At 48.5% G+C, this 25789-nt stretch overlaps 1 protein-coding gene across 6 annotated transcripts; it reads left to right on the top strand.

Annotated features, from left to right (window-relative positions):
• The first annotated feature begins 20 nt into the window (after positions 1–20).
• Positions 21–25748, top strand: LOC308181929 (uncharacterized protein KIAA1958-like). Of its 6 annotated transcripts, none has more exons than XM_080565777.1 (6): positions 283–460; positions 906–6899; positions 10536–10638; positions 17063–17147; positions 17899–19090; positions 21850–25748. In XM_080565777.1, exons 4-6 carry the CDS (start codon positions 17145–17147, stop codon positions 22683–22685), a joined length of 2031 nt encoding a protein of 676 aa, XP_080421903.1. In that variant the 5' UTR covers positions 283–460; positions 906–6899; positions 10536–10638; positions 17063–17144; the 3' UTR covers positions 22686–25748. The 6 variants fall into 6 exon arrangements, with proteins under 6 accessions (XP_080421905.1, XP_080421903.1, XP_080421902.1 ...); XM_080565776.1 differs by adding an exon at positions 12845–12989 and having other exon boundaries at positions 283–6899; XM_080565779.1 differs by lacking the exons at positions 283–460; positions 906–6899 and adding an exon at positions 21–276.
• Positions 25749–25789: the final 41 nt, after the last annotated feature.

Here is a 25789-nt window from a genome sequence, read left to right as displayed (position 1 = left end):
GGGCGACGCGCCGCTGTGGGGCGCGATTGGGTAGGCGCCGGGACGCGGCTGGGAGGAGCCATCTTGAGAGCGGGAAGGATGCCGAAATGCCACACTGGTCCGCCATCTTGATTGGGGGCAGGGCATGGAAGAACGGCGTTGGCAGCCATCTTGAGTACGGGCAAGGGCGCCAACGTGCACATTGTGTTGTCATCCGCGGCACGGCCCGGGGCCGCCGCCGCCGCCATGTTGGTTACGGGCAGGGAAGCCGCGCGCTTCTGTCGGCCGCCATTTCGAGTAAGGGAGACCGGGCTCCTCGACGAAATTGGGTTAATAATTTAGCACTGCCGGTCTGGGGATCTTTAACGGACTTAGACAGCTATTGAAAGTTTTACTTAAAATATAGGGCAAACTCTGTTTGCAGTTAATGTCTTAAGGATAAAGATTATGCAGTGAGTGACAGAGAGAGAGGACTTGTGAGGTAAGACACCACCTACCTGCCCTGCTCACGCACCACGATCATGTTTTTCCTAAGTTCCAGTTCTAGCAAAGTTTGCGGATAAAAACAGCTCTTTTCCTAGTCAGGTAGAGCCCAGTGATTAATTAGATAAGCGTGTTTCACTCTTAATGCATGTAATTGCCTGTGGGTCTTACTTCCCCAGAGATTCAGGTAAAATCCATGGATTTTCTCTCCTTGGGGATTTTCAAACTCTGAAAAAAAAAATTTCAGGTGCTGGGCCGTCTCGAGTAAATTTAATGGACTTACATGTATTAGATACTTTGTGCTCCCTTAAAAATAATTTTCCAACTCGTTCGTGTGCCACGCGATGAAGGTTCTTAAAATAAAAAACCAAAATGAGCGTCCATCTGGTGCTCTCTGGGAACTGTGACGCTATATTCGATATATTTACGTTGTGCCTGTACAGGAACAGGCCCATGAGGACCAGGATCCTGCTGGAGGCCGAGCAGATCCCAGATCAGCCCCGTAGGCACTCCACCATCCACCAGGACTTGGCTGGTTCTTCCCCACTAACTCCGCTTTGTAAAGATGTTTGCTTCCCCAGATGAAATGCTGCGTGGCTCTGTTTAAATATAGACAATATTTGCTCACTGGGAATTCTACCAGCATTATTTATTTTCCTTGCCTCGCTTGTCATAAACCTACCCGTTGACTGCAGCACAAGAATTAATTGTCCCAGGCCTCCCTACGAGTCCCCTGTGCAGCACTGAATCAAACGTTCAGTCCACATTGATCTTGGATTCATTAGCGGCAATCCTGTTTTGAGAGTTTCTAGGCAACATAATACTGGTCTGACTGTAGAAAGGATCCTTCGTTCCTCACTAGCACACCCACTTTTGACATTTTTTTGTGAAAACATTTGTATGCTTCTGCCAATCTGCCTCTGATGGAAGCGTCTGAGCTGTAACAGCAGTGGCAGTGGCGTCCTTGTGAAGGTTTAGAAGAAGATTTAAAAGTGCAGATTAAACTTGGCCTTGGGTAGTGTTTCTACTCACTGTCAGGTAACTTTGACAGGTACAGACATGCCTTTTATATTCCCATTTCTTTCTGAAGCATATACTAAACACATAAATAAAGCAAAAAAAAGCTTTTAAAAACGTGAAACCAGCTATAATTTTCTCTCGAACATGTTACTGTGTTGGTTCCTATGGCCAAAGACCTTATTTTCTCTCAGAGTGGGACAGCGGTCAGATATGTTGGATGTCAACCTACTGTATCGCTCTTGTCACCATTTGTGACATGCAGGAGCTTCCAAAAAGCTTGGATCTTACCAAGAGCTGGTAGCTGCTCATTTCCATATCTTCGCTTTATTGGGCTCCTGGCCATTTGGCCCTTATTGCAGCAGTGAAGTTTAAACTGGAGTAAAGGAATGTTCTTCCCTGTCACTCCAGGCGACCAAAGGTCCTATCTGAAACACAAGTTACTTTGCTAGGTAGTGCATGTGAAAGGAGGCTCAGCTTGTGCTACAGATAAGAGATTTACAACTTAGATCAGGCAGACAAAGAATGGGAAAACGATGGGATTATGTGATTCACTTTGGAGTTGGTGAGCTGAGGGCCAGAAAGTTGAAGTGATTTGATCAAAGCAGAGCACGAATTTAGTTCTCATTTCAGAAGCCGTAACACAGTTTCTTGAGCTATGCCTATTTTAAGCTCTATCTCCCATGGAGGTGTTTCATTTCATCTTCCCATCAGGACAACCCGCTTTATATACTGTAAGAAACCCCTCTGTAGTAGAGGATAGCATGGAGGCAGAATCCCTCCTTTTTTAATATGCAATAGTTGAGCCCATTTGTAAAGAAGTGCACCCTAAAGAACAGTACCCCAAACATAACACAAAGACTTTGAAAAAAAGTTAATGCCATGTACTAATCGCTAGTAAGAATGATATCTGATTTCTTAGTGGCTGTTGAAATTAGTTTATTGCCTGTGCAGATACGCTGCGTGTGCAGCTGCTTTTCAAATATCTTTGGAAAAGCAAACACGGGGGGATGCCATCAAAGAATTAGCACTTTTCAAAGACCTGTCCTGTGCAGTTGTGGGCTAACTTGAAAGACTCTTTTAAGGTTTGCTCAAGCTTTCTCAGATTTCCTAGCAGAAATGCTGATTATGCAACGTTTTATCATCTTCCTGTAATATTTAACAGAAATTTTAGTATCTTTTCAGATACAATGGTAGCAAACTGACTAAAGATACTACGGGGTCATGCACAGTGATTCTTTGGGCCAAACAGGAAAATGCATTTAAGAAAAAAAACAATACTTTACACATAAAAAAACAACCGGGAGAAGGACACGTCTCTGTGTATCTTTTTGTTTTGAAAAAGAAACCCACATGAAAATAGCCGTGTGGAAAAAAAAAAAAAAAAGAGGAGGGAGAAGGGAAAAATATGAATCAGCTTCTTTTGTACAATCCAGCAGAACGGGCCCACCCTCCCCCAGGCTCCGGTTACTCACAGCGCTAGGAAGGCCTTGGAGGGACACACCCGGGTTTTTCTTTTTTTTTTAAGCCCTTCCTGCCTATGTTATCTCTTTGAATTTAATTTGCCGTGCTGGGAAGAAAAACTCTCGGAAACGAAAAAGACCCTTTTCCTGCCTTTTTTCTTTGTATTTTTAAAATAGCCCTGAAGCCTGCACCACAGCCAGAGAACACTTTTTCCGTGTAACTATATTCCTTTGCAAACTAGGAAGTTTTTTTCCCCTTCCCCTTACAATTCCACCCTCCCTGTCTATCAGTGAATTAAAAACAAGAACCCCCCAAAAATACGGTCTCTGGTCAGGAACATGAACCACTGTCCGTAGAGGTGCTAGCTGGTGTTTTGAACAGCTGTCGCTTTTAACAAAACAATTTTTTCTGCACCCTCCCCTCCTCCTCCATTATTCACAGCACCCTGCAGGATCCTAAACCAGGAAACTCGTTCATGTATAACTTTGCTTCTAGTCTAGCCCCAGTGGATTTTGGGGGGCAGGGGGTGTTTCAAATACTTTTGCCTCTTTTTGTTGCTTTTATTTATTTTTATCCACTTGTAATTAACGTGGCTGTTTTGTTTAAGAGAGCATTTGCAGCTTTAGTAACGTCTCGGGATGCCAGAACATTCTTTAGTGCATCATTCACGGTGCCACATCACGGCTCTGGAAGTGGTTAGTCGGGAGCTCGCAGAGCAAACCCGGTGCCGCGTTTATCGGCAAAAAGACGTGCGTGGCTGCTCGGCGGCCGGTCGGGCCGAACGTGGCTCAAAACGATTGAGAAGGGAGGTTCCTCACTCACCCCAGAGCGAGGGAAGGGGAAAGGAGGGAGACCAGCAGTATCAGGGAGAAGTCGCAAGCAGTGCAGGCAGAGAGCTGGGGCGGCTGGAGGTGTGAGTGTGCAGAGGGTCGTTGGAAAGCCGGCTTTGTTAGCGCCAGTGCTTGCAAAAAGCTCGCTTCTTACCCGCAGGTTTCTGGCTTTACGACCAGCACACATCATTAGCAAGGGAAGTGTTTTTTTCCACTGATCCATAAGAATTTGGCACTGTGGTGTGTTATCAAAAAGAGCACCAGTGGGTGGTTGATCAATAAATTGGTCGGGAATTGAGCTTCGTGTACCTCCAGTACTCGGCAGAAGGAAACGTTTCAAAGCATTTTCAGCTTAGGAGTTCCTTAAACTGGACCTGTGTGATGGCTGTGCCACCACGGCAATTTGAGGCCTCCCTTCCAGGGACAAAGGTAGATGGCTCTGTGCAAGCCATTTTGTCTGCACGTGCAACTTCTGTTAGCGCTGCCGTTGTGCGTTCCGAACTCACCTTTTCACAGGGGTGACAAACTGTATCCACAGGTATTTTTTGTGCTGCAAGTAGTTGCATTGACCTAAAATCGTACGTATGATCACAAAAACTTGTGTTTTACGTATCTTTTCTTCTCCCCAATCTATGAGAAAACGAGAGACTTATCTGTGTGTGCTGCTCTGTCGTTATCAGTCCATGTTATTTCAGAACTTCCCTGTCTTCGCTGCTCCTCGCGGATGCTTTCGGGTGACTCATTTCCTGTGAAGGATGAACCAGCCATTTCCTGGCTATTGAACGCAGGACTTTTTTTCTTCCAGCCTGTGTTGGAGCGGATTATTCTATGGTTTGATTATGCCGCTCCAACTTACACCAGAGCTGCAACTCTTCACTGCAGCTTTCCGAGATAATTAACTGTCAGCACGTGTTGCTTGGGGATCACAAATTGCCTCTGCTTCCTCAGGCCGTAGGCTCTGTGATTTTGGGTGTGGAATTCAAATAATTCTATCAGTCCAGAATTAACAACGCCATCCTTCTAGACACTGCAATCAGATTGTTCTGTTAATCCAACTGATTTCAGCTCGTAAAAATGGAGTGTTAAAAAAGCGCCCTAAGGCAAAGATACTGATCTAACAACGTGTAGCTAAGCCCAGAAATTTTCAGATATCTAGCAAGAGGCATCAAGATTGCATATGGGCTTTTGAGAAATCCAGGTGTAGTGCCCGTGTTGTTCTTTGTTAGACGACTGGGTCAGCTTCTGTATTGTTCCTGTGCTCATAATTTCATCCCTTTCCTCCAACCTGTGTTTCCAATTTCCTGAGCCGCTCTTTATTCATACTTCACATTGCGATTCTAACTGTTGTGGACAGCTTGATCCAACGTCCCTGAGTTAAAAGATCATCTGACCAGTGTAATGCCAGCCTGAAGTATGCCAACTCTTTTGTGCAGCTTTTTACTGCCATTTTTTAAATTACTCTTTTAATCTCGTTTCCCAACATTTGACTATTTAGATTCATTAGCCTGTCATACATCTGTAATGTTTGGGAAGAAAACCCACACAATAGGGATGTTGCCTCTCGAGTCTGAATGTAGCACATGTTGTAGGGATGATCACTGAATAATTCATCCCCTTAATGATTTATTCATGCCCGAAAGCTGGATACCTCCTCTGTGACTTTCCATTATCTCAAAGAGAATACAAGTTCCTATTCAACTATACCGAGCCTAAAAGTGCCGGCAGCACACGAAGCACGGTGTCCAAGGCAAATAGAGCAGGTGTGCATTAAAAACCACTCCCTTATAATTTTTCTGCAACCTTTCTGCTCGGTAACGAATGGTAAACTCTTGCCATTCCAGTGCCGTCTTTATCACCCTTGACACAGAAATTAAAACATAGGTACGTCTGCAAATTCTTCGGAAAGGAAGGAGGGCGAGCAAGCCTGCTAAGCTCTCCTCCGCTGGTACACACACAAAATGAGGCGCTGCAGGCATGATGCAGAATGTTCTGAGCATGGAAAACAGGCAAACAGGCCGTGTCTCCGTGGTTCGGTGCTGCAGAGCTGATCTTATTCTCCTGAAGAAATATCAGTTTTATTTTCCATTGTAAGGGTACAGCTTCGGAGACAATTGGTATAAATGTAATAAGATTGTTTCCTAGCCTCTCAGGAAACCCTGCAGGAAAGCTCAGCCAAATAGCAGCAGTGCAGACTAATCTCCTTCCTGTCTAGTGTGTACTGTCAAAAATATGCGCTTCGTAAAAGTTTGCAAGATGAGGATCTGAGTCTCCTGACCTAGGTGAAGATTTTGCAAGACACTCAAATTCCATTTGTCTAGAAAGTACGAAAGATGATTCCGTGCTACAGCAGAGTCTCCAGACCCACAGGCAACACTACCCCTAGCTGGCTGGTATGAGATTTCCTAATTGTTTACCCAGTAATCCTGACTTCTTTTGTCCTTGGAATAGGTTCTACATCAGCACAATTAAAAATGTCAAACATGCTTGAGAAACTCTCCAAGTTGCTAAAAATGAATGTGAATTTCCTCCCGACAACCTCGCTTCATCTTTCCCTTACTCTGGCCTCAGCTTTACAGAGTGGTCTGTTTCCAGCCCTTCAGCATAGTTTGCATTCCACTGCCAAGAATGAACATTTATTTATACAAACAACCGTCCTTACAAGCACATCTCCCCGTGCTATCCTAGGGCAGGGAAATAAACATAATTTCGGTTCTCTTCTGTGTGGCTGCAGTTCTACATTTCTTTTTTTTATTCGGAGGCATTTTTTTGCAGTGAAAGATTAGCGCAGTTCAGTCACCTTCCTGTGCTACAAATCTGCTCAGAAAGAGACTGGAATGCTCTTTTATTTCCTTACAATGATTTTATTTTATTCCACTCTAGCGGTGGTGCCAGTTTCCTGCTAAACCACTTAGGGGGTCGTGATGGCTCAGCAAGCGGGTTTTACACGAGCTCTCACTCATGCTGGACCCTCGTGGGCTCTGCGTAACTCAAACAGGAAGCCCAGGTGCCCGTTTTTCTCTGAAACGCCCCAGCAACAAGTCCATTAGCGGGTGCTGCGTTACCCCACTTCTTCCAGGCGTGCAGCTGGCACTGTCAGCTCCGCGGCGAACCGGCGGCAGCTACCAGGTGAGCAGCGCCGCAGCACCCCGATGCGGCTCATGCATTATTTCTGAAGGCTCTCCATCGCTCACCTGTCAGGCCGAGGTATTGTTGGCTGAAACGCTAGCTCGTCGCCTGTGTCCTCTGTCGTCAGGTTGTCTCCCATTGCATCTGCTATTTAAATGGATATTACACAGATGCTAGGTGACTCCAGACAGGAGAATTTCAGAGTCTGAGCACAGGTCATTTAGATGAAGAAAGGGGCCCTAAAAGAGATAGAGATACACGTGCAGAGCATGTAGAAATTCTCCGTTAGATGTACGTCTGCAAGCTGCTCTCCCTCTTACTGTCTGCACGTCAGACTTTGCTGTGCAAGAGCCAGCTTCCATTCTCAGCTGATATAATTGTTTGTAACTAAGAGTAATATTTAGATTGACAATGTTTACAGCTGCCTCCACCAGTGAATAAGATGATGTGGTTTTCTTGGGAAATCTCTCGCTTTTCTAAAGCAACCTTCTAAGAAATGAAGCATTTAAGTAGTTTCCAAAGGATCCAGGAGAATGCTTTTTGAAAAATCAGAGCAAGACGATATTTTGAACATACTCTCGAGACTATCTTTTTAGGAAGGAAACACAGCTTCTTTAACTGTATTGCCAAACCAGTCTGCGAACTAGTTCAGAGGGCTGAAGTACGAAGTTTTAGTGGCTACTTTGTATGAATCATTACTGAATATTTTATGGATCTTACTCCTTTCTTACTAAACTTACTGTAGCAAATTTTGCAGAGATGTATTTACTTTTGATACAGTATGAGGTTTAAATCTTGTTCTTCTTTACTGTGATGCACTGAGGAGGGCTGCCATCCTTCAGGAATATCTCAGTAACACGCTGGGTAGGTACACTGGTCTGAAAAGATACTGCTGTATTCAGGAAGAGGAATTCAATTAGCTCACACAGCATCCTCACAACTAATACATAGCAGGAGAGAAAAACCTCACGGTCAATGTGCAGCTGGCAACATCCCACCCCCTCCTGTTCGTTAGACTTCTAGCCAGGGTAGGGTTTATTCTGGTATTGCAGGTTATAATACGCGTACGGGAACACACCAAAATGTACCCAGATTGGATTCCTCGCATGCCTGTTGAGTCGTTTTCATGAAATTACAGCAGTGAGAGTAGCTGGTGGATATTTCAGCAACATCGGAATAGGTGTCCTATTAGCTAAAGGTATCTGTGCAGAGACCTACGTATACATGTGTGCGTGTGCATATAGCACAGCATCAGCCCTGTACGTCGCTCTGTGTTTGCATACGCAGCGCACTGGTTACTGCAGTAACTGCCCTGGAGATAAGTGACAAACAACTGGCCCCAGAAAAGCGTGACGTAGCACAAGGACAGAAATGCAGAGACATAACTTTATTTTGGAACTGCCCAAATTGTGCTCCCTTTCCCCCTCCCGTAATACTTTTTGAGGTTCCTCATACAGTTTATAGGTGCTTCAGCAGCACAGCTGAATTAAAGTCCTTGTTTCACATCAATTCAAGAACAAATATTTCCAAATAAGTCTGAAGAAGCGATGGGGCTGACAGACCAAACCACTGCATGCCTGCCATGAGGCCCGCACGGTCGTCCAGGCTAATAAAGCCATCATTTTCCCAGGGCCTCAGCTCTATTAAACACAAAGCTCCAAATGATTTCCTACTTGGATCAAAGATGTGTTTGTTCCAGTGCCACTTAAGTTTAAAAGGCAATACTGAGAATGAATGAAATCTCCCCAGTGGCAGCTGCCGAGGTTCAATTGGTTTGTCAGTGCCATAATTATGCAGCGGACGGCTTCTGTTTGCTGGCCCATATGTTCCTGAAGGGCGTTACGCAATGGAAGCAGTGCAGGGAAGCCGTGCTCCCGCAGCGAAGGGGCTTGGCTTTGTGGGATGAGGGCTCGCTTGTGCTTCAGGTGGTGGAAATGGTAAGAAGCGGTACGGTGATTTCAGAGTGGTTCTTACGTGACAGAACTGGATGGAAGCGTCTGAACAGAAAGAGTAACCTACCTCCGGTATCCTGGAGCCGGGTGTTTTAACACGGAGACTGGCCACTTCCTGATATTATTTGTGGAGTTACAGCCGGCCTCTGCAAGTGAGGGCCCCGCTGGGCGAACGCTGGGAGCCGTCGCTGGGCTCAGCTTGGCACGGCCCTCGGCACAGAACGGACGCGGCTTCCTGTGCAGCCAGCCACCGGCTCTGCCCGGAGCACTTCCCACCTTTGTAGTTTGGGGGCTGGGTGCCGATGAGAAGTACCTGCCCGTTAAATAGCCGCCTCCTTGTCTAGTAGGTTGTACGCCAGAGCTCCTGTGTAGCATAGGTGAGCGTGTACTGAGACCTCCGGAGTATTAAATCAAGCATTAAAAGAACACTAAGACGTGAACCTGTGACACGTGAAGTCAGGGAGGACGGAGAGCACTCGAGATCTCAGTTGCCAGAGGAACAAAGGAACATAATATCCTTCAGCATGTTTAATATTTCATTTGGTGAGATGCTCAGACGCGAGGGCAGTGAATGCAGAGCGTGAGGACAGCACCGCGCTGGAGGAGCGTTAGGCAGGGGCCTGGGAGGTGTGCTGCAACACAGGGGCACGGGAGGCTGCAGAACTGCAGTGTATGCGCAGCTACCTGGCCTGCACATATGGCGTGCGTTTTCTTGCATTGAGGCCAGGACTCGATTAACCAATTCTTCATTTATTGAGGTGTTTAATTTCGTACTGTGAGCTAACCACTTACTTCTGCAACCACTCGAAGGCAGCTAGCAGGATTTTCCCTCCCAAGCTTTGCCATGAGGACTAAAGCACTCACGTGGTCACCAGAGAAACGAAAAGGGTTTTATGTCGGTGGAGGAGCACGGCTGTGGCTGTAGCGCAGCCCTCTGACAAGCAGGCCTGCCTTCCCAAAAGCTTAGCCGTGCGCAGATAGCTAATTTGAGGTACCCAGTTAGGCTTCGGGGAGCCATCAGCCTAGGTGATTTTCTAAGACACACTCACTGGTGCCGTGGCCATCTGAGAGCGTGCGCTGGAAGGCCCAGGAAGAGACAGCTGGCTTTGTGGTGCAGGCCTGGGGAGGTTTCCAAAATGTATGTACAGAAATGCCTTTGTACACTCAGGGCAATTACAGCAGAGAACTCCAGATCTGAACCCAGCCATTGACTCAAATTTTGCTTGAATCTGGAGAGTGGACTTCATTATTTGCTCTTGCTCACACTTTGGAAAGTGTGCTATCACTGCTGCAGAACGAGGGTTGGCAGCCTCTTCAGGATGCTATGCCAGAATATATTTTTCTTTTCCAAATTAATGGTTAGGTGTGCCAGCGCTAGGTTTTACTGCTTCTTCAGGAGGCAAGATGCCATCCATCTGTGGTATTTTTCATCCGTGAGACTCGGTTCCTGCTGAATGCAGCACTCAAGTGGGAGACAAACCGGGAGCCGCTGCCTCTTAGGGTGCCTCTCCAGATAACGCCGATCCCAGCTCCTGCCTCAGGCTTGCCCCTCCGAACCTATAAAAAGTGACTGCAGACTCAGCTCTCAGGGCAGAGAACCTTCTGTTTATTGCTTCCATTCCGCACGAATTGCTTTCAGATCACTTTCCTAAATAACTAATGCCGTCTTTCTCTCATTCCCTAGGCCACCCTGTCCTCTGGGTCCTAGTGGGATTCTCGTCCTCCGTCCCTAGGCTGCCGTGCTCCATGGGAGGCTTCCTGAAGCACCCTGAGTGACCGTGCCGGAGGTAAGGGCCACGGGGGCACTTCCAAACAAAGACAACAGTAGGAAATTGCGTAGAAAAAGGCTGCAAAGGTGGAAAGCCTGCAAGGCTCCCAAATGTCCTGTCAGCACGGCCAGATAGCACGAACCGATGAATCTGCCCGCAGCCAAAAGTCTTGGGTGCAAGCACGAGCCCCGTTCCTTTCCGTGGACGCCACAGCGTGTGTTTCCATGCGCTTTCCCTGTGCCAGCCGTGGGCATCTGTGTCTGCCTGAGAGCCCCGCTGAGCTGCTAAAAAGTACTCCCACAGCGGGAGCTTTCCCTCTGAAAGCGCCCTGTTTGCCAAAAGGTTATTTCTTCCTCTGCCAGGAGCCACTCACCAGCACGTCCTAAACCTTCGCGATCACTCGAGATACACAGCGGGAGTCAGCTCCGTGCCTGTCGCTAGCGAGGCTGACTGCTGCACCCCTGCACCGAGCCACCGCGGCCTTAAGGTGCCTCTGAAAGGTGGCATCCCCCCGCCTGGGAGCGAGCGGAGGTGTCGGGAGTTCGAATCGCTCAGTGTTGCTGAAGAAGCGAGTGCACGCGCGAGGTTGCCGTGCCTCAGTCCCAAGTCAGACTGGCCACGAATGCCGTTTGATAACAAATTCACACCGCTGCAGCTGGGGCCCAGCGGGCAGGGAAGCAGCAACGCTGCGGGGAGCTCCCTTCGGCGGGCCCTCGCTGCGGGTGCGGCTGACACGAAAAGGCCCTCGGGGGGGGGCGGAAGTCCCGGGACAGCAGCGCAGAGCCCAGCCCCGGCGGCGCCCAGCGAGGGCACCGCGCCTTTGTTCGCCGCCGGGCCGCGCTCCCCGCGGGCCCCACGGCCAGGCCGGGGGCCGCGCTCTGCGGGGCGGCCGCGGGGGGCCGGGGGCCGCGGGGGGCCGGGGGCCGCGGGGGGCCGGGGCACCGGGCGCCACCGGGGCCGGCCCCGAGCCGCCGGAGAGCGCCCCCGGCGCCGGGAGGGGCGGGGCCTCGACGGGTGGGGGCGTGGTTTAACGGGTGGGCGGAGCCACCGTGGGTGCGGCCCGGTGAGGGGGCGGGGCCTGGGGTGGGGGCGGAGCCTCGGGGGGGCGGGGCCGGCCGCGCAGGCCGGCGGCCGAGCCCCCCCTGCCGGGGACGCGCCGGCGGCTCCCGGCCCCGCTCCCGGCCCCGCTCCCGGCCCCGCTCCCGGCCCCGCTCCCGGCCCCGCTCCCGGCCGTACACGAGCACCCCCCCCACCCCCCCACCCCCGGTTTTGCGTTCAGGCTCCGCGAAACCGCCAGGGTTCAAGGTAAAGGGACTGGGGAAAGAAGGAAACGAAAGCAGCCTGCGCCTCAAATCGCTACGGGAAGTAACGGCCCCGATTGGCGACCCACCGAGCCTCGGGGCGAGGCTGCTCACAGCCGGCAGCGCTAACAGGATAAGGAGCACAATTAGCGTAAACGTGGCGTAATTTTCTGCACGAGTAACTGATTTGCCCTGCTCGCATTTCGGCTTCCCCACTTCTCTGCAGGGATCTAAAATATTAGGACCTATTTATAGCAGCTCGTGTTTGCAAATTAATTTTTTCCTTTACTACGTCTGGTTTTAGTGGTTGATTACTGTTTGTTGGACCAGGCAATCCGTTGCCAGCTGGCTGCAGGCTTTTATTGGCTCTGTTCTAGGAAGGCTTGATTCAGAGCTCACAGTTACATTACAAGGACAGCAGCTCTGTAACGCAGACCCTCAAGAGAAGAGATAATTAGAACTCAGCTGAAAAAAAAGCATCCAGTTCTTCAGACCAAAATACTCTTGTTTAAGGAATGTGATTGTTGTAGGCTGTTCAGCAGCAGTCTCTCTCTCTCGGAGCTGGTACACGCAGTTAGACCCTGCCCACTATCAGATGTTGATTTGTAGGAGCATCTCTTGAAATGCAGCGATGCCACCTTGTAGCGAGTGCATCTTGGGAACTGTATTTCTGCAAGCAGAGCAGGAGGAACGGTGGAAGGACACGGTGGAGCAGGAAGAGAGCTGGAGAGGTGCTGAGAAGGCTCTGGTGTAGTCAGGGGTAGGAGAGAGACACATTGCAGAGTACAGGAAGAACGATGTGCTGGGAAATGATTAATCCACCCCAAAGGCCCTTGCTTAGAAGTGGTGGGATAAGTTCAGTGACTTTTAGCAGCCATGAGCTACTTCTGCTCTGCTCTCAGCTCCCTCCTTGCTCCTTTCAGGCGGACGCGGGGAAGCCCAGCGTCATCCCTCCTGCCCGGACGCCACGTGCCCCAGCAGCATCCCTCGCCCCTTCCCAGGGCTCTCTGGCAGCCCGTCCCCTCCCGTACACCCATTTTACAGCTGTCCCGTGCTGCTCCACCTCTGGTGAGCGTCTCTCAAGTGCGCGGGAGCAAACAATTCATGCTGGGGGAAGGGGGTGGGAGTCAAGTTTAAGAACTGCTGTTCTGTATCCTGTTGTTTTCCTACCGGGATTGTTCCAGTTTCCTGCACTGTCTTATCTAGAGCTGAAAAGGCAAAGCGCTCCTATTTACGTGCTTTGTGCCTGCCTCGGGTTTCTAATCTGTGAAGCAGACTTTGTAAGACTTCAGAGAAACACAGCTAGGGCTATTACAGGGTGGAGGGACAGGAACACCGTGGTTAAAGGGCTTGGAGTGTCTATACAATTAGTTTCTTTATTTAGTTATCCTGCTTGCATCAGCCTGTGTGTCACAGAGGGTTTCAGACAACCTTCAGCATAGCATAATGCTGTATGAGTCCACTGAAATGTTAAAAAGTACAAAGTTTCAGGTGATTTCCAGATACAAACCTTACAAACAAATGGTTTTCAGAAAGTTTGTCAGAAATGGTTGAGTATTTCTCCCCCCTCAACGGCTGAAACTAGGCACAAGAAAGTCCTAAAAGGGAAGAAGCATTTCAATGCTTTTAGTCAGCTTTGAGTTTAAAGGGCTCTCCTGAAATGCTGTAGACTTCTTTGAAATTACCTCTGTGTTCAAGAAAACGTGGCCAAGTAAAGTAAGCGTATATTGTGCTAACATCTTGAAAACTTACTGTGTGGATCAGGACCATGAGACAGCAAAATCTTGTAGATCGTTTTTCTTAAACATTTTTCTTTTTCCTTCTAGCGAGCATGAATCCGCTTAACTATAGGCTATATTAGTGCACTAATTTTAACCTATTGGTTAAAAAAAATAAATGAAAACATTTATCATACGGCTTTGGAATGTCCTGTTTTTCTGCACAAAGGTGTGGGTTCTGCACACACAGTGTCCATTATCAGATGGGAGCCTCTCCTGGAAAGACAATTAAAATGCTGCATCGCTCACAGCCACACAGATACAGAACCAGACGTGAGGTTTCAAAACAAAACTCAAGCCCCAAGCCCAGAACGCCTCCCCCGTAAGGATCCTAGGTTTGTTGAAGCTGGAGGCATTGCGGCAGTGATTGCGACTGATTTTTGTTGACCGAAGAGATGAGAACTATGCCACTTCAGCCTTTAGGGGTAAATACATAGTTTGGTTTTCTTCCCCCGCTCAGCTCTAACTGTAAATCCAAACTTCCACTTCACAGCGTCCCTGGAAGTACTCTCAGCTAATGTAAGTATGAACACAGGAGTGGGCTGAAGAAGTATCCTTAGCTGATTACCAGAGTTTTTATTTGGACCTAAATATCAAGAGAAAAAAGGCTTTTTCAGTGGGATCAGGAAAAGGAAGACATGTGCTCGGAGATAAGGAGAGATAAAAGCATTCCATGTAAAGACACCCGTGATGGAAATCAAGATGTTCATCTGCCAAGTCCGTAATTTCACGGCCTCATGACCACGCAGAGCTTCCGTTTCTATTACCTTTTCCCACACTAAGTGTAAGTGCCAGATTGTCCAGGCAGTTCAGCTCTTTGGGGAGAAATTGCTCATGTTGAAGTGGAAGATAAAACTCATCATTAGCTTCAGGAAGAGCAAAAACATTCTCCCCTCAGTTCAGCTTTGTACAGCACGGCAAGGCCCAGGAGCAGGGCGCTGCGGCAGGCTGTGAATTCCCTGTCCTTGGAAGCTTTGAAGACGAGCACCTCTCAGGAGAAGCCTGGGTAAAGCTCATTCTTCTCTTGGCTTAGATGGCCACCTGAGGTGGCTTCCAACCCTCTTCGCTAGGGCTCATTAGGAACGAGATCATGGTGACCATACATCCATACAACACCTAGATTAACAGTTCCTGAGCTCAGAATGTATTTGCTGCTTTAAAATTCACCGTGAGCATGCCTTTGCTCCCAGAACATTTTCAGGGATTTTTTTTTAAAGCAAGCAGCTTCAGTTAGAAAATTCTTTTAAAATCTTGGCTTTACATATTTCACAAGCTGGCATATGCAGACAGCAAAGCATTCTAGGCTAAAATTATCTGTACTATCATTAGGAAGCCATAAAAAGGAACATACGGAGTGATGCTAGCGTAAGAGCAGAAGGCTTTCCAGAGCTTTGCTGACATGCAGCAATTTCACCCCCAAACAGGAGTGGTTCTGATGCCTCCTATTCAGTCATCATCGGGAAGTAAAACTGATGTGACAAGAGATTTGACCTGTGCTTTTCTTGGTGAAAGGAACATTTAGTGCCACGACCTGTCTCCTGAGGGTACAGGGAGCTTTTCTTCTATGCTTTGCTTTTGTTTCTTGCCTTTTCTGTTCGGCTTGTGCTTTGCCTAGTTACAGAGGGACCGCTGCTTGTTCTGCAGGTGTTTGTCAGTGCCGTTGTTACCTGTGCTTCACTCAGGACAGGCAGCTCGGAAGCCCGTACCACTTCCATGGCATTTTGTTTTCCTTCTGCTTGGAACAATTAAATGTTTGCCTGAAAATTCTGCATGCCTCCTCGCTTCGGCTTTGCATCCAGCGAAGCACGTTTTGCTTTGGCATCGGCAGACTGAAGTACTCACAACCAGTGTGCGTAAGTGCCTTGCCAGCTGGAGCCACGGAGCTCGGCTGCTGGGACTCTGCAGCGTGCTGGTCTCCGGCAGCTTTGGATCGGCCGAGCAGGGCTCGTGTAAACACACTTCCAGGAGCTCTCCAGCGCGGGAGGTTGGCCAAGAAGCAGTTCCGTGGTCACTGGGTTTTGTCTGTCATGATCACAACGGCCTCCTCCCGCCGCATGCTCTCTGCATCCCCACCTCGCCTCACAGATGGGGCTGGCAGCCCAGGTGGCCACGCTCGTCCTTCCCGGCCTCCAGACGGGGCTGCTCGGCCTCATCCCAGCCTCCCTTCGCCCTGCATGGGCCTGACGGGCACGGCAGGGCAGAGGTCGGGCACTAAGGCTGCCAGCATAGCCTCTGCACGAAGGGCAGCGGCACAGCCTCTGCCTCGGCTGCTGGCACGCGAACAGGCGTCTGCAGTACAGCCGCTTCCCAGCCTGCGCGCCGGCAGGCTTTCCCTCAGTTTAACGAACACGTCCATGAAATAAATCCCTGCAGACAAACGCCGCATTCACGGGCTGCAGAGCAGCGCTGCGTCTGTCAGCTGGGATGGGCTTCTTCCGTCCTCCGCAGCTGGCCCGGAGAAGAGGAGCGCACGGAGCTGGCGGCCGGCCCCGGGGCTCGAGCTCACGGGGCGCTGCTCACCCACGCCCTCAGAGCCGAGGGAAGCAGCGTCGCGTTGGGCCAGGGCTGCTCGCAGGACCAGCCCAGACGAGATTCCCGTGTCCAGTGCGTTCATTCTGGCATCTTTTGCCACCGCTTACCGCAAAATTTTTAGTTAGTAATAGACTAAGCAGCCTGGGGTAAGGGCTGCCATTAGGAACGGTAAATGCATGCCGTATCAGTCACATACGGCACTGTCAGGTTTCTTGGCTCTGTTGCAATACATATACCGACAGTAATGGGTATCACCAATTGTTCTCTAACCTGTTACACAGAAATTACAATGCTGTTCCAGATTACTACAAGGAAGTTTTCAAAATGGATGGGAGAATTTCAGATTTTCTTTAGTAAACATGAATTACACATGCAAAGAACTCTTTAGTTAGAAAACTACCTCTTTTTCGTATTTGAAAAGTCTGATAATGTTAGAATCTGAACTCGCTTCACAATTTCTGGTACTTCTGTTTCTGCAGTTCACTCCGTTTGTGGAATTAAAGATTGCTAGCCACAGCCTGTAATCAAAGTGCCAGTGCTAGAAGGAACATCTCACATAGCCTAGTTTTTAAAAATTCTCTTTTCAATGTATTATTTCAGTTTTTCTAATTTTGATACACCAGAGGCTAATCCTGCAAATATTTACATAGACCAAGTTTTCTGTATATAGTTATTTGAGCTAAATGGGATTGCTCACCTTAGTAAAGGTACCTGGTCTGCAGTAGCATTTATTTGGGGCTGAACATTGGAAAAAACTAGTGGCATCTGCTAGCCAGAGATTTTAACTATGTAATAAGTATATTATATATACACACACAATGATTATTTTAGGTTCTGAGAAAGAAAGGATATTCCAACAGTCGCTTACTGAACTCCACCCGAACGAGCCCTCAGTGAGATAGAAAACAGCAGCATGGTGAGTATATTTTATGGCATAAATGATACCATAGGTGATTCTTTCTAACAGAATCAGTTATAACATTAAAAAAAATAGATCTTTTAAAACAAGTTTTAGATGCATGGATGCAAGGGCCACTTTTCTGTTTCTGACGAGCATCCTACAGACAGCTTCATCTGTCCGATTTCCCTTTGGTGCCAGCGGCGCTACCAATTTCACAGTCAAAAGAACAACGAGCCCTGCTGGCTGTGGGGAAGTGGGAGACTTAGAAGCTGATTCCTGACACCTCCTTGTTATATTTTCCATAAGGGAGTACAGAATTGTCCGTGGGTCCAAGCTCGCTTGGATCGCAGGACTCAGCCCCACAAACCGCACCGCACTTCAGCAAGGTGCCCTCCCACCACCGGCGCTACGGTAGCTGCTTGGTGACTCAATGAGAACGTCGATCTCAGCGGTGCTGTGGCTGTAGAACACACGCACAGCTGCTGTGCCGTGATAAATTCTTAAGCTGAGCTACTTGATGAAGACTCTGAGCCCATAAGGATGCAGTATCTATTATAAACTCCTCATTCCAGGACCACACTCAAATATTATCCTCTAGGTCTTCAAAGTGGACTTATTTATTTTTAAAGAACACTTAAGTAGAATCATTAGAAGGATCACTGATTTAGAATTATTACTGTGTTGAGAAGGGGTGGAAACAGTCGCCAGGACTGCTGTGTTATGCACATACTCTTTCACTTAAGTTTCTCCCAACATGTTTTTGCAGAACGAGAGCATCAGTGCTGAAAGGTGCGGCGATGTCAGTTCACTTCGCGTGGATCTCTCCAACCTTGTCACCTGGGCACACACTCATGGGAATATATGCAAACAAATCCCAGCCTTGGAAGTGGTGCAGACCTCGGGTCATCCCGGCAGAGACGATTCTATTCTGTGGATGTGTGGGGGTGGCCATGCATATCACTGGCCGTGTGGAAAATTACACTTCAGAAGCAGAGAAGAGAATGAAGCTGTAGAAAAGAGAAAGAGGCTAACATCCTCCGAGGCTCCATCAAGGGAAGCTAATTCAGGTGAAAAAAGAATCAGGGTAACCTCATCTTTTGAGAGGGCTAGAACAGGCCCTTTTGCCACAGTATCACATCGCAGATCTCCAGGGGTCACTCAACAACGAGATGACACAGTCTACATAGTACATAACGAACCAGCACCCAGAGAAAACCAGAAAAACAGCAAATCCATGAAACCCTACTTTGCAGCAGAACAGCACGTGTCAGCGTCCAAAGGTGAAATCAAAACAGACGTACATACGGTGAAGCTAGGAAGCAATGAAGATCTACAAATCATCTCTGATGATGAACAGTATATATCAGATGCAGAAAACCAAGGAGACAGACAGAATATTCTTTCAGACTCGCCACCAACTAGCCATGTAACTGCTGAGGTAGATCTGCAAACGCATCATGATCAGAAGACGGCAATTATCAAGCAGCCAGCCACTCCCACGTCTGGCTTTGCCCCCACAGAAAAGCCACCCTTAACTCTTCCCTCTATTCTAAAATCTCCTGTAAGCAATCAAAAGATCCTGGAAAGCAGCTTCATGTGTCAAGGTCCTCCTAATCCTGTGGAGTTCACAAGTGAAACTTCTAGAGCAAGGAATTCCCCTGGGTCAGCAACACCAAAAGAACAGTTAAAACAGATTTCTGTCTCCAATGCTGAAGCAAAATCCCAACTGGAGTCACCCACCTCTGTGACATTCTTTCAGTTTGAAGCCTCTGTAGATGTCCAGCAGCAACTCCACCTGTGCTGTCCCGAGTGTGGCACACCAGGAACAGGCTTCAGTGGGAATGCTACTGAAAACCCTCCTGAGGGGAGCAAACCGTCGGTATCTGAGCTTACACCTCATCATTCAGCCTCACTGAGTCCGGAAGGCAAGAATTCAGACCATCCGTCTTCAAACAGAAGTAAGCTAGTCTAGAGTTTTATTCCTGGACGGGTTGGCGGGCATGTGGGTACGTTTTGTTAATCACTTGGAGGGGGACTTGGTAGAGCTGCCAAAATCTGTATTGTAGCATCAAAATAAATGCAGCTGGTTGGGGGCATGCTATTTCTACCAAAAGGGACTAAAAAAGGTTCCTAGCTTAAGCAGCTATCACTTCAGTAGATGATGGCATTTACTGTGCTACCCAAATGTGTACTTGGCTGTGGCCCAGCCTAAAATATCCAGTTTGAATACTTCGGTCTTTCATTTTGTTTAGTATCACCATACAGTGTGTTGGCTGTACTTAAGAGAGAATCCCTGTGAGAAGCTGGAACCAGAGACGTGAACTCTGGTCTCAAGAGAAAAAAGCACAAGGAAGTAACTTTTAAAGCAGTGAAATGGAGAAACTGGGGCTGAATCTCTGGCTTCACTGAAGTCAATGACAAAAAATCCCAGAGACAGCAACGGGACCAAAGCTTTTGGTGTTTTCCTACATGCTATCCTTAGAATCCTACTGGAGCAGGGGAAAATATAATTTCACAAACATTAACTTGCGAGATACACCAGGGAGCTTTCAATACCAAGGCTAAGTCATGCACAGAGGGTATTTTAAATGACTCCCTGTCATAAGAACAGCCCGGCTAGCGGCTGTGTTAATCCTGCTGTAAGACAGACACCGTCTGCATGAGAAGGAACAGCTGGCATGCAGCGTGCAGACATTATCAAAATGATGCTAGTCTTTCACAGGCAGTGGGGAAACTATCAATAAAATTGGTTTGATAAACGATCGTGTTTTAGGATATGTTATGCACTGGAACCTTAATGCCAGGTACATACACGTTACTTAATGATTAAACACCTCAAATAAAATGCAAATGCTCAGGATTTTAAAGATGCTGTGGCAGAGCCACAACATTTGCCTCTATGATTTGCATGCCTGCAGGTGGTGTTGCACATTAATACCAAGTAAACTGCTGTCTAGTCATTTTTACGTTTTTGTCTGCTAGTATCGGGGCATAAACACGGAGGCAAACTTTGAAAATTGAATCCAAATCAGAGCATCTCTCTTCCTTCCAGTTGCTTAATGCCTTGGCTCCACCTAACAGAAGGAGCGGCCAGGAGCACGCCTCTCACCCCCACGCGCTCAGTTTGAGCCCCCTGACACCCGCGCCATACCCACGCAGCCCAGCATCCTCCGAAAGAAAGCAGCTTACTGAAAGAGCGTTTGGGGTTTGTCTGTCCCACAGTGGGTGTACCGCTGAAGCACCACTCGTCTTCCTCAATGCACTCAGCATTACGTTTTCATTCCTGACGTAGCCACACGCATACACACCGGTGCAGTTGTTTTATGAGCACTATTTCTATAATTGACAACATATATCATCAGAAGGGACTGGGAATTCACCTGGGAGCGTCTGTGCAATCACTGGTTCTGTCAAGATAAATGGCTTATGGCTCAAGCGAGGCCTTTGCATGCATGTATTGATTTACAAGCCATTCATCTCTTCACGTAGATCAGTCAATAACAAAGGCAAAACACCAGAACAGCAGCACGGGGATCAGTAGAATCCACCTCAATCCAGCCACAGCATTTTAAGATAACAACTAAGCACGTACAAAATAATTCGGTGTACGAAAGGGAATTTCTAGATGCTGGCTCTAGAACCCTTTTTAATCTACCCCTCTCCAGCCCTGGAAAAGTCACAGGCGAGCAGATGGAGCTTTTCAGCAATCCAAAGAATTAATTTCTCATGCTACATCGAACTAGGTAGATGTGGTATTGCCATAGCAACTTGAGAAAGAACCCAACTGGAATCCTGGCAACCCTTTTTTAAAAATACACTTTTACTCGTCTTTTTCTACTTCCTTACTATTCACCCCTAACTTTTGTTAATGTTTTTATTTCACAATGAGAGCAGCTCTCCTGCCCTGGAGAGGTTTTTGTGCAGGGGAACACTTTGAAACGTGTTTTACATAGCGTCTGGTACAAGGCTTTGAACATATGAGATGGATGCCACTTAGCCCCGAGGCAGATCACAGGAGCTACGCACAGGCCAACTCCCAGCTATTTTAGCAGAGCCGAGCGTGGCCCCTGCCGTCACGGTACAGCACGTGCCAGAGTGGCTGCAAATTGCTGAAGGATATCGAGTCCATTCTGGGCTGCTCGAGCTTCGGGGCCAGCGCTGCAGGCACAGGACCGCAGCGGCTGGGTACGTGAGCGGTCCCACGAGCGCGGTCTGATGAGCACACGGAACCAGCTCCAAAGTCACCCGGGCTGACATTCAGCCCCTCGCCAACGTAAGGACAAGCCACCGATGACAGCTCCCGTTTCCAGTCCTATTGCTGTCCGAGATAGCCCATAAAACGCACACCAGTGCTTTCCACCCCGTGAATCCCGCAATCCCATTCAGTGATGAAATCTCAGTAGGTAATCATTCTGTCCCAATTAAAATGATTCTAAAAGAAAGAATACCTCACATTTACCTAGCTGATAGCATGCAGATTCACCAGCCAAGCGAGAAGGAACAAGGCAGGAAGCAGTCCTGTCCAGACTAGCGCTGTCGAGTGGTGCGGGCTGGCTGAGAACACAAATCAAAACCAGAGCTTTAAGGGAAGGGGTCTGTGACAGTCTCCGTCTGACTTACTTTTAAAAGGAAGGCGAACATTGTGCTGTACCCCCTTTTATTTCGCTGATCTCCTTGCTAGTTCTTGCTGTCCACAATGCTGTTTCTTATCTTTTAGATGGGCTGAAGAAGAAAAACCGTAATGCTGGCGACATAAAGATTTTCAGAGACTGGCTGGTTTTACATTGCCCTTCTGAAGTGCGCGAGATCTACACGCTGCCACCTGAAGACCTCGATAATTACCTGGCCTGGTTCTACACTTCCGCAAAGAAACAAAACGGCATGGATTTTTCCGCCAACTCTTTGTACTTCTTTCAGAGCAGCATAGACAGATACCTCAAGGATCACAATTACGAGTACAGCGTGGTTAAAGGAGCGGAATTCAGAACATCTCAGGAAGCCTTAAAAGTAAAGCATCAGCACCTATCTCAAAAAGAGAGGGCGGGAGAGTGGATTATTTTAGAGAACCTGACAGATGAAAACGTGGATGTCCTTCGTAAGAACGGGCTGTTGAGTCAGATGACCCCCCAGGGCTTTTTGCACCTGATGCTCATAAATATCATTAGGGGGTTTGGGGCAAGTACACACAATCAGAGCCAGAACCTGTACTGGGGACAGCTGGTGCTAAGGAAGGATGAGGCAGGGCTGGAGTACCTGGAGTGGAAGAACGACCTCCGTGCAGAGGAAACTACAGGGGAAGCAGCTCCACACCTCTTTGCCAGGCCTGACAACCCAGATAACTGTCCGATCCAGGACTACAAGAAGTACGCTAAGAAGAGGCCGCTGGACATGCTTCACGACTACGATCCGCTTTATCTGTCTCCCAAGCCCCTGTACTCCATGTGGGACCAAGTATGGTACTGTAGAAAATCACTGACAAAAGCCAAAATGGAAAAAATGCTGAAAGTTATTATCCAGCAAGTCAAAGGAACTGAAAAGAAGGCCAAGAAATAAAGCTATCCGCTGATTTCTGTTGTGCCACTTTGATAGGAGCCTGTTTCAAAGTAGCGTTTCAAGGGTTTAAGTAGCGATATTTAGCAGAGGTTGAAGAAAACATCCATCCCTTCAGTTTCACCTTTGAGCATCTACAGATTTGCATTACTTTAGCTTTTAGGTGAAGTGAAAAACTTCTGTTATTCTTTTTCCTAACAGAATTGATTATTCAGAAAGTTAAATAAATAAATAAGAGAATTCTGTTTTTACAAATGAGAAAAGTTAACGTTCTACTGTATTATTAGTGACGTGATAAAATGCTAGCACTACCAGGGAGAGGGCTCCGCAGCTGAATAACAAGCTGCGCTTGTATTTAGGGAAGCTGGCACTTGCAAACTGTATTTAGTCTGCCGTGTAACAGCCTATCATAAAAAGATAAATAACAGGAGTTAGTTCTGGGGTGGAAGGAGGGTGATGAAATACCATGTTTGCCAGCTGCTAATCCATAGCTCGTAGGAATGCTTTCAACAAGGTTTATGTCATTTTTCTTAGTGAAAGATTTGTAGATTTAAGAAATTCTGACTGTTTTAAAAGTTATTTAAATATCTGACAGTGTTGAAAAGTTTTATGGTGTTTTCCCCAGAGCACTAAATATAGCCACATAAGTGGTCTTTGGTAGACGTAGTCAACTTCTTTCAGCTGTTTGGTCAATATACTCTCGTACAGTCCAGTCAAGTTGTTGGAGTGAATTGTTGACATGTTCTAATAAAATGAAGTCTTACTTAATACTGTTTGTCTGTTCTACAAGGATGAACCAGTAAGCCTGAGTCACCAGGTAACAGCTTCCCAAAACACCAGCACACGCACTGCTCTCTTCTGCGGCAAGCCTGCCGGCGCTCCCGGCTACAGAGCCGGCCCCGCGCGGGCTTTGGGCATTTGAAATCCCCCTGAGCCCCCGTTCACGGGCTCTTAAGGAGGCCTTTGTGGCCAAGGCCTTCGCCAGAAGCAGCCCCGTTCAAGTTTAATGTCACCAAATAACTTACAGATGTTTGAGGAGCCATAAAAAAGATAAACTCACTCAATCAAATGCTCAGAGCCTTCCAGCTTCCCTCGTGCTGTCGATCACAGCCTGCGCTTTTAGCGCAGCAGCTGTGGCTGAAGGAACCTGCAAACCTTTTGTGCCCAGCTCAGAACCGGCCACACGCGTGGCTCCGTACCGGGCAGCTCGCAAACAGGCACCGAGAGCCAGAGCAAACGCCTTCCCACAGGGCTCAGGTTTGCTCTTGCTGGATGAAACAAGAAGATAGCAGCCAGATCAGCCTTTTATTTCCTCCCTGCTGATCTGTTTAGTCCACACCCCAAAGCTCGTTAATGACAGGCTGCCACCTCAAAAATCAGGTGGTGCAATTAGTCAGCAGAATTCGCTTAATCCTTTCACAATCACGCAGGCATCTCTTGGTTCTCTGGCTTGCTACAGGAAAACAACAACAACAAAACAAACACGAACTAAACGCTAGCAGGGCCCTGCCGCCCCCACACCTTACAAGTGGTGGGAAGCAGAGCCCCGAGGCGCAGCGATCGGCCCTCACCCAGCACGGCCGGCACCGAGAGCTCCCCCGAGAGCTCCCCGTTAGCCCCGGCTGCTCCCCACAGCCTGCCCTCGGCACAGCTCTGCCCTCAGGGCTGCCGGCAGCTTTGCAGAAGGAAACAATTCAGCAGCACCGAGAGCCTTATGCGTGAGGCCTGCCCGAAGGAGAGCCTGGGGAGGGAAAGCAGCCCTCCTTCCTCCCAGGAACCCTCCGCTCGCCGTGTTCACACGCCAGGGGAAAGTCACCTGCCTCTTTGTACGTAGGAGGACATCTGTGGATCCCTTTTATTTGTCTTACGATGTTTCTAAGCTAAATTTCTAGTTAACTGCACGTCAAACAGATGAGAAGCATCCTGTGTAGATGGCTGAATTAGATCTCATCAAGGGTATTAATTGCTGCTCACAGAAGAAACGATCAGCCAGAGAAATGTTTCGTTGTGTAGAAGCGAGGGCCTAGTATTTTCAGAAATTTCGAGTAGCTGTCCCAGCGCATGTCACAGCAGCTCAAACTGTAAACATTTTAAATAATTAGGAAATTACCCAGTGTAGGCTGTTGCTAGGAGCGGTGTCTTCTGCGAAAAGGGCTTCTGAGAGGCCTCAGCTAGGGGACTTGGAAACACACTTTTACTTTGAAAGAAGAATTAAAGCAAAGCAGTGTCCCAGTTTCGTCTGCTTGTTTAATAAAATGTATTTATGTATATGTTTGGTGGAACCAGATTTCTAGGAACATTTATTTTCTGCAAGAACCGTGACCAAATGCTCTGGGCTTGCAGCTGCCTGGTGTCTCCAGCTGCCCAGGACCACGCAGGGCAGGGGCTGCTGCCGGGCCGGGCCGTTCCCGGAGAGGTGGCTGGACACCGCCCCGTCTTCTCCCCTCTTCATTGTGGGGCCTGAGAGAAAAAGAGAACCACCCGGGATGATCCAGCAGCTACACACCTGCTTTTCATCTTTGCATCTCAAGAAAAAAGCAGTTGCTTAGGGTGGAGACCCAGATACAGCGCAGAAAAATTAATTTGACCGAGCTCGGTGCCAGCGGGCGCTGCACGGCCCCGTCCGGGCGGGGAACCGGGGCTCTTGCGTGGCCGGAGCCGGGCGGCGGCGCAGCCAGCTCAGCGCAGGGCTTGGCACCGGGAGTCACGGCAGGGCCCTGCTGGAGCCGCCGGGAGCAGTTTGGTCCTTTGCAAGAGAAGCGAGCACCCAAAGGGTTCTGCAAATCCATTTCCTTTTCCTCTTTTCATACATGGGATTTCGACCCCGCCTGCACTGTCGGTGTAAGACCAAAGGGGAAGCGGCAGCAAAAGGGAACCTGCTGCACCCACGCGACTCTCCTAAAACCTCCCTGGGCGGGGAGCTGGGGCTGAGCTCAAAGCACCGCGATAAGCAAGGGTCCTGTGCATGGTGCAGCGTGCTCGCTCCTGCCTCCCTGCTGCAAAGCAGCCACGTCTGATGCCTCGGCCTCTCGGCGAGGCAGCACCGGGGAGGCTCCGGAGCTGGTCGGCAGGATCCGGCCCCGGCCAGGGGCCCCCTCGCCCCTCGG

The sequence above is a fragment of the Anser brachyrhynchus genome, assembly GCF_964034855.1.
Source record: "Anser brachyrhynchus genome assembly, chromosome: 23".
Classification (NCBI taxonomy): domain Eukaryota; kingdom Metazoa; phylum Chordata; class Aves; order Anseriformes; family Anatidae; genus Anser; species Anser brachyrhynchus.
Note: the sequence above shows the minus strand (reverse complement) of the source record. Positions and strands in the feature narration are given on the sequence as shown.